This window comes from Polypterus senegalus, chromosome 6, assembly GCF_016835505.1.
Source record: "Polypterus senegalus isolate Bchr_013 chromosome 6, ASM1683550v1, whole genome shotgun sequence".
In the NCBI taxonomy this organism is placed as follows: Eukaryota; Metazoa; Chordata; class Cladistia; order Polypteriformes; family Polypteridae; genus Polypterus; species Polypterus senegalus.
Genome location: NC_053159.1, coordinates 109,667,987 through 109,681,201, shown reverse-complemented (window position 1 = coordinate 109,681,201; position 13,215 = coordinate 109,667,987). Strand labels below are relative to the sequence as shown.

At 37.6% G+C, this 13,215-nt stretch overlaps 1 protein-coding gene across 4 annotated transcripts in view; it reads right to left on the bottom strand.

Moving 5' to 3' along the window:
* The window catches only part of usp32 (ubiquitin specific peptidase 32), a 209,923-nt gene that overhangs the window by 147,931 nt on the left and 48,777 nt on the right, over nucleotides 1–13,215 (bottom strand). For all 4 annotated transcript variants that reach the window (XM_039756745.1, XM_039756747.1, XM_039756746.1 and 1 more), the window contains exons 3-4: nucleotides 8,616–8,721; nucleotides 888–1,006 (exon numbers count right to left, since the gene is read on the bottom strand). In XM_039756745.1, coding sequence (XP_039612679.1) covers nucleotides 888–1,006; nucleotides 8,616–8,721 — 225 coding nt within the window. The remainder of the gene's footprint in view (nucleotides 1–887; nucleotides 1,007–8,615; nucleotides 8,722–13,215) is intronic.

The window sequence follows — 13,215 nt, the reverse complement described above, 5'->3', positions numbered from 1 at the left end:
AAATCTTTGCTCAGAAAACACCCCAGTACTCAGATGTTCCTAGAAAATTAAAAACATACCACTCGTATCTTTTTTGTTGAAAGTAAATTATTACGCAGGCAGAGAGGGGTTCCCAAACTTTTTCATATGACTGTACGTGATCTCAAGATTGTAAGTGCAAGACTTTACATTTCCATCTTTTTATCAACTTTTTTGTAACCTATTTGCTCACTTATATATAGAAAATATAATTGTATCAAATTGCCTTGTTATTTACTATAGAATGCACCACCCTAACCACTCTATTCTGTCACAAAAACTTTAAAATTACATTAGACTCTCTGGCACTGTGCTTGTACCGTTTAATTCATAATTATCAATCCAATTTCACTATGTACTCAGGAATGTGATGACAGCATTCAGATATTACTTTCTGAAGTACTGAGACCATCACTGAGTTTATTTTAAATGGTGCTCTAGTGAAATATAGTTAGAAGATATACTATATACTTTCAGTTCTAAGCAGATGATACTCTGCTATTTTCCTCAGACAAAATGATGGATCTAATACTGCATGTTCTTAATTGTGTCAAAGTGTTATAAGATTTATGGAGCATAAACACTCATTTTTGAATACAGCAAAAAAACTATTACTTATTGGTAGAAATGATACAGACAACACCAAGGACCAGTTACTTTACTCAATATGCATAAAACTTACTTTTACTGAATCAGCCTACAATTTAGATGCTTTCTTTGCAACTAATATTTTACCATGCATATTATTACATTTAAAACTTGATGTAGTAGATTGTATAATATAAAATACCATAATAAAAGAGGCTATACATTCTTTTGGAGTATTGTAACAGGGATATCTACTGTTTATTTCTTTGAATTAAACATACCTCAGAAAAGCACTTTTTAAGTGATGGGGGTACCTCTCCATCTACAGCCTGCAGCATGCTTTCCATCTCCTCTCTGACAACACAACTGCCAGACTCACTGGCAAAAAGGCTGAAGATATCTTAAGAACCAGAAAAGAAATATATTTCAGTACATGGTCAGATTTAGCAATGAAGTATGACAAGGCAAAAAAGATTCAATTATTTAAGTTAAAACTCAAACATAAATTGATTTGAAGTCTGGATAATTCATTCAAACAAGTAAAGCATATTTCTTTAAAACTGCTACAAATTCACAAACGATAAGTTATCAACTCTGCTTTCCAGTTCAAGATCATAGTGAATTGAATTGTTATTTTTTATTTAGATATTATTCTAGCTCCAGTCCCTTTTGACTCTGCACTAAATAAGGAGGTTTGATAGTGTATGGATATTAAAGTACATTCAATGATCAAAACTAAAGCAAAATAGAATTGAACAGACTGATGTGATTTCCAACTGGCTATAATTTGTCAGGGCCAAAGCTCCACACTATCGATAAGGAAAGATCCTGCAGACTGTATCTAGGGAAAAGATATAGCCATACTGGAAGCAGAAGAGGCTCTTTTCTCTCTGTATCATTCCAATTTTAGTATATGTGCTGCCGAAAAAAGCACAGAAGTGGCTCTTTTTATGTGAGAGTGGGAATGCAAGGTATGTTAGTGAAGGTAATCCCTGCATGTTTGTTGAGAACATCAAAGGATGAAAGAATAAGGGCAAGGTCGTTTTTGAGTGATGCGAGACTGAGCGCGTGCACCTGCAAGGAATGCAATATTGCTCCACTACACTAGAGGGCAGACAACTTATAAGTTTGATCCTCTTCTAAAATTAAGACCATGAATAGTACACAATAGAGCTGGCAACATGACTAGTGAATGTCTCTTTTTAGTAACTTTTTACCCAAGTATGTAGTTCTGGGTGCAGATGGCAGTCAAAGTCATCACTAAACACAATACTTACAACACTAATGAACTGCGAAAGTTATAAATTAGTATTTATTTCAAAGGTGCTTCTTTTAACATTAAGGCTAGATTGCTAAATATGGATCTAACAACCAAAAAGCTGATATTAGAAAAATATATGAGTACACAAAGAGTAACTGTTTATTCATCATTATGTGTAATTGTGTATGTTTTCAATAAAAACAAACATGTTTTCACCCTTTCATTTTCCAAACTGGCTTAATTAAAATTTACAATCATTTAATGCAAATGACAATGCTAAATGCAGTTTCATATATTTTTTTAAATACTTACAGTATATCAATAGCATTTAGAAATGAAGCAAAACGTTTAAGCAACAGCACTGAAATAAAATGGTCTTGGCTGAAATATTTCTAGGGAAAGCATGATATGAGATTTACAAACTACTAGATTACGAAAAAGACAAGGAGAAGGAGAAACAATTTATATTAGACATTAGCCATAAACCACTAAATTCCTGTTACCTATTACACAACAGTGTGTTAGACCCTGGTATATCCATTGGAATAGCAGGATAACAACCAAATATGTGCTGATCAATTGGCAGGAGTCTTTCTGGACATTATCAACCTTTTTCTACAACTTGCAATGGTCCCTGTCTGCCTCAAATCCTCCACTATTGTGCCAGTGCCTAAAAAAATCAGCGTCACCTGCCTTAATGATTACTGCCCTGTGGCTCTGACCCCAGTAATAATGAAGTTCTTGGAGAGATCCTCCTAAAGTACATCAAGGATGCCATCCCTGCTGGATTTGACAATCATCAGTTCGCCTACAGGAGGAACAGATCTACAGAGGACGCCGTCTCAATAGCACTTCACACAGCCCTGACTCATCTGCAGTGCCCTAACATTTATGTTAGGATGCTATTCGTTGATTTTAGTTCAGTGTTTTAACACCGTAATCCCAGACAAGCTGGTACAAAAGCTTCATAATCTGGGTCTGTCCACAATGTTGTGTCTCTGGATCAGGGGACTTTCTCACCAAAAGGCCTCAGGTGGTTAAAATTGGAGATCGTACATCAGCCACACTAGTTCTGAACACAGGCACGCCACAGGGTTGTGTTTTCAGCCCAGCACTCTTCACGTTATTTACGCACGACTGATCTGCCATCAATGCCACAAATATGGTTGTGAAGTTTGTGGATGATACGACCGTGGTGGGTCTCATATCAGACAATGCTGAGACTCACTACAGAGAGGAAATACAACACCTAGCACTATGGTGCTCAGCCAACAACCTCATCTTGAACACCAGCAAAAACAAAGAGGTCATTGTGGACTATAGGAGGTCCAGTAGAACTGAACATGCTCCGGACTAAGAAAAGCCATCACAGCAGCCAAGAGGCAGTACCGAGAGAAGCTGGAGGGCTTCCATTCTACTGCTGACTCTGGACGTATGTGGCAGGGCCTACAGTACATCACAGACTACAGGACCACCTCCAGCACAATCAGCTCCACAGACAGTCTGACGATGACCTCAACATTTTCTAAACCCTCTTTGAGACATCCAGCAACAGCACAGAGTGCAGGCACACACACACCTGGACCACACAGCCCCCCTCCCCTCCCCCAACTGTCTCTTCAGGTCAGGTACACACAGCACAAAGGAAGATCAACCCCCGTAATGCAGTTGGACAAGAAAACATCCCTGGGCGGGCTCTGAAAACATGTGCCAACGAGCTGGCTGATGTTCTCTGCTCCAACTTCAACCTTTCCCTCAGTCCGTCCTGCTTTAAGACTACGATCATCGTCCCCCTTGCTAAAAAAAAGCCCACCCACCTGCCTGAACGATTACAGGCCGATAGCACTCACTCCAATCATCATGAAGTGTTTTGAGAGAGTGGTGTTGGCCCACATTCAGAGCAGCATACCAGACACTCTGGAACCCTGCAGTATGCCTACAGGGCATCTACATCAGTGAGGACCTAACCGCAAACGCCTGCAGAGAGTGGTAAAGACTGCTGAGAAGATCCCCAGGACCCCACTGCCCTCTCTGCAGAGCATCTACAACTGCAGAGTCCGCAGGAGAACTGCCTCGATCCTCAGGGACACCACCCACCCCCAACACGAACTGTTCACACTTCTACCCTCAGGCAGGAGGTATAGAAGTATGAAATGCAGGACTTCCAGGCTAAAGAACTCTTTCTTTCCCCAAGGCCATTAGACTCCTGAATGACTGGAGTTTATAACCATGGGCCACCTAATTCTACCTACCTCACACAACTGTATTTGACTTGTCCATCACTAACCTACCTGCACAATTACACCTTATACTTCTATTCTGTTTTTATACTTTATGCTGCATCTGTTAGTTATTATCTGTCTGCTACTTATTATTTATGTTTATCTTTATACGTTGGTTTTGTCATTTGGTGTGAACACCAAAGAAAGAATTTCATTGTACAGGGAAACGTGTTTCCTTACTGTGCACATGACAAACTTGAACATGAGGAGACGGTAATGTGTTTGGACAATATCAAGTTCTTGGTTATCCTCATCACATCGGATCTGACCTGGTCTTTGAACACATCTCACCTGGTAAAGAAGGCCCAACAAAGACTCTTCTTCCTCAGGAAGATAAGAGGAGATGTGCTGGATTATCCTCTCGGTTTCTCACAAACTTCTACAGATCCGCTACAGAAAGCATTCTCTGTCACAGTATGACAATGTGGTATGGCAGCTGTACATCACAGGACAGGAAGGACTTGGCACGGGTGGTGAGAACAGCACAGGGGATAGTGGGAAATCCTCTCCTAGACCTGGACTCTGTATATGCTGGAAGGTTGCAGAAGAGGGCCAAATGTATAGCTGCGGATCTCACCCATCCGGGAAATGGACTGTTTGTACCACTTCCTTCGGGAAAGCGGTACAGAAACATAAAAACATATACCAGCAGACTGAAAGAAAGCTTTTTCCCTAGAGCTTTGAAGTCTATCTGCCCCTGTTGATACACACACATACATCTACATCTACCCCTAACCTGCTCCCCCTGTAGACATGCACACGCACTTTCCCTCATAATCCAACACACATACTTGTATTCCTCTCCTGTTGACCCACACACACAGATCACTGGTCTCTGCAGGCATACTACCTCAGGAAAAGTCTGGACTTGATATTTTATTGCTGCTGTCTTTTATACTTACTATGTTTATTTTATTATTTATAGTGTATTGTGTATTTTAAGTATTCTGCCTTGAAGCCGAGTCCTACCAACAAAAATTTTGTTACGTGTATGCATAATGACAATAAAAAATTCTATCTATTCTATCTAAATATACTGTGTTTATATGATGGTAAAAGATTTCATTGATCTGGCACTATCATTTCTACAAACTATTAACAGAAATTTCATTGCTGTTTACAAAATATAAAATGTGCAGAGAGAACAGAACTCTAGTTTCCGTGAGCTTTTTTGTCTGGAAGATGTTTTTTTTTTTTAAACATTCATGATAAAATATATATTCCTTGAGAAACTGTGTCAGTGCTCATCAACTAACAATTTCTGTCACAACCAGTCCAATTTTGATTGCAGCAGCTCTTCCATTTACAAGGCAGAAAAAGAAAAAAATAATATACAACCTTCAGTGAATGCATTTTCTCTCTAGTCTTTAAAATTCCTACTTTTTTTACAATCTTTAAACTACATTAAGAATGCAATATATAGGAGCCCAGAGGAACTAAGAAATAAACATTTATGGGCTCTGCTAAATACTTCTTTTCTGCTCTGATTAAAAGGGGTTCTCCCAAAGTGGCAATTGAGTAGAAAATCTCAAATTTGCCAAGCAGGTTCCATAGGCATGTCACTTGCACCACCACCTGAAATTAAGGGAATCAAGCAATTAATTCATATATATATATATATATATATATATATACATATATATATATATATATATATATATATATATAAAGTCCCGCAAGAGAAGACTTTTGCCAAGAGATTTTGTCAAGTCCACCACCCACACCCCCCCACCCCCAACCATGCCCATGTTCCACTCACCTCTCGGCTCTTACATATTTTTACGTTTTCCTCACTTTAATTTCCCAATAAAATAAGACTTATGTCCAACTCTTATTGATGAATTTCATCCCGAAGAGTTATAAACAGAAGAAATTAGCACACAGGCAATCATAGCACCGAGAAACGAAGTCAAACGAATTAGCACAAAAATTGTTTATCGGTTACATGGCAATTACATGTAAAATTTTAACAGGTGACAAGAAAGTTTCCTGTTACAATAGCTTTTGCTATGACAATTAACTAATCACAGGGCAAACATCCGAAAAAGTTATTTATTAGAGAGAAAGAAACAATATTTACTCACAGGCAGTTATACATTACGTTGTCACGATGCAAGTCCAAATACGAAATTAAAATTAAATGCGATATTGACAAAAAGTTCATTAAAAAAATAGTTTTTACTAAAGTTTTACAGTAAAAGTGTATGTGTAAAAATTATTTTTGTGTCAAATTCAAAGCCAAACAGAACGTAAACGTATGACGCGACGAATACCTCTAACGTAACATGAAACATAATTTTCTTTCAATTTATTACATTTTACTATTTTTTACTATGGTTAGTAACTCACTGTAATGTAAAATATTTTGTTCTATTATGCATATGTAAACATTTCCATGAAAATAACAATCTGTTTAAATTGTACACCCGCTTCCCCATAAGAGAGCAGCAGATTTGCGAAGTGGCTAGTGCGTAGCGCCCACCCGGGAGTTGGCGAACAAAGCAAGCAAGGGGCAGAGCCCGCTAGTGTATTTTTATATTATATTTTGTACACTGTATTAAAATTGTCTATTCAAAATGACCTCTGGGGGTCAGAGCACAGGGTCAGCCATTGTACAGCATCCATGGAGCAATTTTCATATTAAGGGCCTTGCTCTCAAACACCCAATGAAGTAGGACCCCTTATATTCTGACCACTTAATATATTACAAAATAATCTATGTAAATAGTATGTATGTAAAAAGTAATGTTAATGTTAACTTAAATCACCATTTGGTAGAAATAAATTTTGACTGTAAAGCATTTTTATCAATTTACAAGTATGCTTGTTACACAGAATTTAATAAGGTTTTTCTCATGGGGGTTAGGATTCATTCGTCTCCAACTTTCTACTAGTTAAAGCTTGCCTGAAAATTAATTCTGGAAATTATTTTACAAAATTAAATGACTAATGCACTTAAATCAAGTCTTGTGTACAGGCAGGCACTCGATTAAAACATAGTAAAAATACTCAAAAGCAAAGTATAGGTATAACTAAGCAAAGAATGTAACAAAGAATAATGTCCATACATCTGTTTTCAGAACCCACTTTATCCAATACTCTTGGGTCATACGATATTATAACATTGTTGTAAAAGAAACGTTCATATATAAATATAAAAAAAAAAATATGAAAGGAATAATGAGTTACAGTAATCCCTCCTCGATCGCGGGGGTTGCATTCCAGAACCGCCCGCGATAGGTGAAAATCCGCGAAGTAGAAACCATATGTTTGTATGGTTATTTTTATATATTTTAAGCCCTTAGAAACTCTCCCACACTTTTTATAAATATTCTCCGCACAGCTATACAGTAAACCCTGGTTTATAGCAGTTAATCTGCTCCAGACAGATAAATGAATTTCCACGAAGTAGTATTCTTTATTTATAAATCTAATATTTTCGCAGTTAGAGCATAGAAAACATATTTACTACATACGTTTTTTAACATTATTAAAGCCCTCTAGACATGAAATAACACCCTTTAGTCAAAAGTTTAAACTGTGCTCCATGACAAGACAGAGATGACAGTTCTTTCTCACAATTAAAAGAATGCAAACATATCTTTCTCTTCAAAGGAGTGCCGTCAGGAGCAGAGAATGGCAGAGAAAGAGACAGAAATGTAAACAATCAAAAATCAATAGGTCTGTTGGGCTTTTAAGTATATGAAGCACCCGCGATAAAGCGGCCGCAATGAAGGGATCAATGTGAAGGTAGTCTTTCTGCATTTTTTACAGGAGTGTCCGTATCTTCTAAGCAAACAGCCTCTGTGCAAACAGCCCCTCTGCTCACACCCACTCCGTCAGGAGCAGAGAATGTCAGAGAGAGGGAGAGAGACAGAGAAAAGCAAACAATTAAAAATCAATACAGGCTGTTAGAGCATTGAAGTGTGCGAAGCACCACGCTGGGAAGCATATCGTATATCATTGAGGAGTTTTATTTAATACGTAATGCGTGCTCTGATTGGGTAGCTTCTCAGCCATCCGCCAATAGCGTCCCTTGTATGAAATCAACTGGGCAAACAAACTGAGGAAGCATGTACCATAAATTATAAGACCCACTGTCCGAAGAAATCTGCGAACCAGCGAAAAATCCGTGATATATATTTAGATATGCTTACATTTAAAATTGGCGATGGAGTGAAGCCTCGAAAGTCGAAGCGCGATATAGTGAGGGATCACTGTAATGTAAATGTTGTTAATGTGATCAATTTATTATGAATTAAATAATTTAATATTGTATCCTTGACCAATTTATCTATGTGCTATACCTTTTTTGTTTTCTTATAATTCTCAGTCTATTTCTTTTAAAAGTTGTGTAGATATTTATTTTAAAACTTGTGTAGGATCTACAATACTACATCTAATTATGATCTACTACATTGTCATAATTAAGCACTCATATGTCGCAAAAAACACAAGCCACTTACATTTAAGTTTTTCTTCATCTCTTCCTCTTGTTAATAAGACTAGTCCCACAATAAGATTGTTAAAATGAAGCCCTTTTGAAGTACCGCCAAAAGAACTGTAGATTACCTATAAGAAAAAGATGTTAAAAGGGAGTTAATCATATTGTTTTGGTACTGCTATTGCATTACAGTTCATGTAATACAGTACATCTTTTAGGTGTGTACATTAACATAAATTTAAAGATAGCCTAAACTAGTCATAAATGATTTAAATATGTCTAAAAGGGGTAAACATTTTAAATATTAAAGACACATTAAATTAATGGTTCACACTTTTGCTGAGTAAACGTAGACTACATAAATGATCCCAAGAGGAAATTGAATTGCAGACACACAACAACTGCACAGTTTTTCCATTTATCAATTTTTATTCTTTATAAGTGTAAAATAGAAGACAGAATTCTCTATTATTTTACCTTGGTTAAAAAATAATAATGTAAAACAGTTGAATAACAAATACAATTTCCAAATCTAAATTCAGGTGTAGAAGAGCAGAGTTGTTTTTCTTTCAAAAAAAGTGAAGGAGAGTCATCCTTTTAAAAGTTTTGGAAGTTCTTTTGGAATTTCTAACTATGTTTCCATGCATTACCTGTTACAAATACATGCGATTCTCCTGAAGCTGTGAATGTTAATTCATCCATCCTATCCCTTGTATACTAAAAAGAGGAGCCATGCTAATCGAGATCTATTGAAATGTAATTTGCAAATTTTCATATCACTTACACTCAAATGTTCTTTCAATGTCCAGTAAAGTCACAGTAAAATCTAACCACCACTAACTGTTAGTTAGCGATTAATGGAAATTAAAGTTTGTTCTTATAAACCTCCTGAAGCTTACATGCCAATGTAGTCAGTTAGCAGTCTCAACAAGCTAGCTCCAAGATAAAGTTGCTTCAAAATGTTTCTTTTCTGATGTCAATTCAAACAGATTGAACTTTATTTGTCCCCAGGGGAAAATCTGTCTTTTTACAGAAGCTTTTTAAATAAGTGAATACATGAACAAACAGATAAATAAGTAGATAAATAAATAAACAAACTCACACCTTTGTCTAAACATGGAAAAAAAAATTCTGACTTGGCAGTTATGGTCACAGTGAAGCATTAGTAGGGATGCACCGAATGTTCGGCAACCGAAATTAGTGAAATAAGTAAAAAGGCCGAATAAATTTTGCCGAACAATGAAGTTTTTAATGACGCGATCAAATAGTAACCCGCGTAGAGTGAGAGGCGCGCAATTTATGCAGCAAAAATGTCAGCAGTGTGGAAGCACTTTAAAGCGTCAGAGAAAGAGGCAAAAACGGCCGTTTGCAGACACTGTTCTGCTGAATTGTCCAGGGGGGGTGCATCTGCAAAAACGTACAGCACTTCAAGTTTAATTTATCACTTAAAATCAAGACACCCCAAACATCATGCAGAGTACGAGAAAGACACGCCGGCGGCTACGGGAACAGCAGCAGCGAAAAGGAAAGTAGCTCCTCCCAGTCCTAGGACACCCACTCCATCTGTGGCTGACTTCTTAGAAAAGGCAAAAAAGTTTGCCAATGACAGTGCCAAAGCTAAAGGTATTACTAAAAGGATAATGGAATTCATCGCATTGGATGATCAACCATTCTCTGTTGTAGAGGATGTTGGATTTCGCAGGCTTAAGAGACCATATTGAGCCCCGTTACACCATGTCTAGTAGACGGCATTTCTCAGACGTGCTTACCTGAGATGTAGAACGTCGTTTCAACTCGCGCCCCATGAGCTCTTGGCTACAGATATTGCAGCCCTCAGCTTCACAACTGATATTTGGAGCTCAGATGTGAGCCCCACCAGTATGCGGAGTTTAACTGCGCAGTGGATCGACACAGATTTTAAGCTACAAAAAATTGTGCTTCACTGACAAGAGTTTAGAGGGTCCCATACAGCTGTAGCCATATCCGAGGCGTTCGCCAACATGTTTGACACTTGGCGTATCGACCGATCTAAAGTGCATGCGGTAGTCAGTGACAACGCAAAAATATGGCTAAAGCCATGGAAGATAGTGATCTAAAGGGCATACGGTGTATGGCACACACAATTCAACTGGCGGTCAACGAGGGATTGTTGAGTCAGCGCAGTATAGCAGATGTGATAGCGATAGGCAGGAAAATTGTTGGCCATTTTAAACATTCACCGCTTGCCTATGCGCCTACAATCTATCCAAGAACAGTTCGGAACGCCACAAAAACGTTTCCAACAAGATGTGAGCACAAGGTGGAACAGTACATATTATATGCTGGAAAGCCTTTCTGCGCAAAAGCGAGTCTTGGCTACATACATAGCAGATCATGACCTGCCCGCAACATTCACCGCATACCAGTGGGTGTTAATCGAGAACGTTCTCTCTCTTCTCGCCCCTTTGAGCAGATAACAAAAGAGATAAGCTCATCTGATGCATCTGTGGCAGACGTCATACCTTTACTTGCAGCACTAAAGCGTCTTTTAAACAAAGAGGCTGAAACAGACCACGGAGTTAAAACAACTAAAAGTGCGCTCCTGTAAGCTGTCAGCACACGATTTAGTCAGGCGGACTCAGAACCCCTGCACTGCATCGCGACTGTGCTTGATCCACGATATAAAGATCATTACTTGGATGTGGGGAAAAAGCTGCGCACACGAGAAATAATCCAGGCCGAGTTGGATTTGGGAAAGCCGCTAGGTGATGGAGACGGTCAGGTGATGCACAACGCAGGAGATGAAAACAGAGCAGAGAGTAAACGGGCTCGTACTACAGATGAGCCGTGCACAGTCTCGCTGTCTGACATGTTCGATGAGATCCTCCAAGAGAATAACCCATTTGCAAGACAGAGGACAAGCTCAACCGCTCAACAGTTAGATGGTTATCTCTCAGAAGTCCCCATCCCCAGGAGCAATAACCCTCTCGAATTTTGGAGGACCAATCAAGGCTGCTTTCCCGACCTGACGCAGATGGCACGCAGGTAGGCTACTTCTATGGGAAATTAATTTAAGATTTTATTTATATTTTGGATTATGGTAACACTTTATAAGTAGTTTCTATATTTAACATTAATGAACAATGAAAAACCCTTATTAAAAGCATTTATTAATCTTAATGTTAGTTTTTAATACAGTATTAAAACTAAGTATCACATTTTTAATTTTTGAATTAAAAAGTATCAAAAGTGGTAGGCCTATTTGTTAAAATTGTTAATGCACTTATACTAACATGAACTAAATATTTTTTATTATCTTACATTAACTAAGATTAATAAATACCATAACAAATGTATTGCTCATTGGTTAGTTAATGCAATAATGTTAACAAAAGGAAACATTGTAAAGTGTTACTACCTATATTTTATATTATGTATTTTGTGAAAATTTAACTATTTTCAGTGTAGTAAAATAGTAGGCCTACACTGGGTTTCAACCATTTCATTATCTTGAAGACATTGTTCGTTTTGAAATGAGCAACTGTCAGAAAACTGCAATAAAAATTTCAACTATTCTGCAGGTACTTGTCTGCTCCATGCACAAGCACCGACAGAGAGAGACTGTTTAGTGCTGCATCTCATGTCATCGATGAGAAGAGGAACCGACTTTCATGTGAGAAAGCAGAGAAGCTACTTTTCCTAAAGAAGAACCTGACACTTTTCCTGAAGAAGTAGGCTTATGTCTAGGACAGTTATTCATTTGTTGTGGGTTCATCCACATTTTTTGCACTATTCAATGCACATTTGTTGTTGTAGACATACAGAGTTACATTCTTTCAGCAGTCAGTTATAGGCCTAACATAGGCTATTCAAGAAGGGGGGCTTCAAAGATGGCCAAATAAAATATTTTTTTTTACTAATTTATTTATTTTAAGTTATATTGTGTTTTGCTTGTATAATATCTGCTGGAATGTTAAAAAAAATGTTCAGTGTTAAATAAATATTTTGAAATTGTATTTTTGTTATTTGATTTATTTCTCTGAAAAGCAACACAAAATAGTAAAAAGCAAATTTTTACTATTTAATTATTGTAATGGTGAAAAAATTGGCAAAATAAATGGAAAAAAATGCTAAACACCGCGTTCGGTATTCGGCCTTCGGCCAAGCATTTCATTATTATTCGGCTTCGGCCAAGAATTTCATTTTGGTGCATCCCTAAGCATTAGGTGTATTGCTGTTGGCACAAAGGAGTCCCAGGAGCATTTCTTGGTACACATCTGGTTAATGATTCGTTGGCTGAAAGTCCTCAATGTTAGTGTATTAGAGAGAGGATGTACATACAGCATTGCTCAAAATGGCATTTAGTTTTGCTTTAACTCTGCTACTACCTCAAGAGGGTCCAGAATGCATCCGATAACTGAGCTTACCCTTTTAATTAACACTAAAAGAACATTCTTGTTCTTTAAGTATGAACATATTATGCTTCAAATTCCATTCCATTTACTACAAAGCACATTTTCACTTAAGGCAAGCATACTACAGTATACACTCACCTAAAGGATTATTAGGAACACCATACTAATACGGTGTTTGACCCCCTTTCGCCTTCAGAACTGCCTTAATTCTATGTGGCATTGATTCAA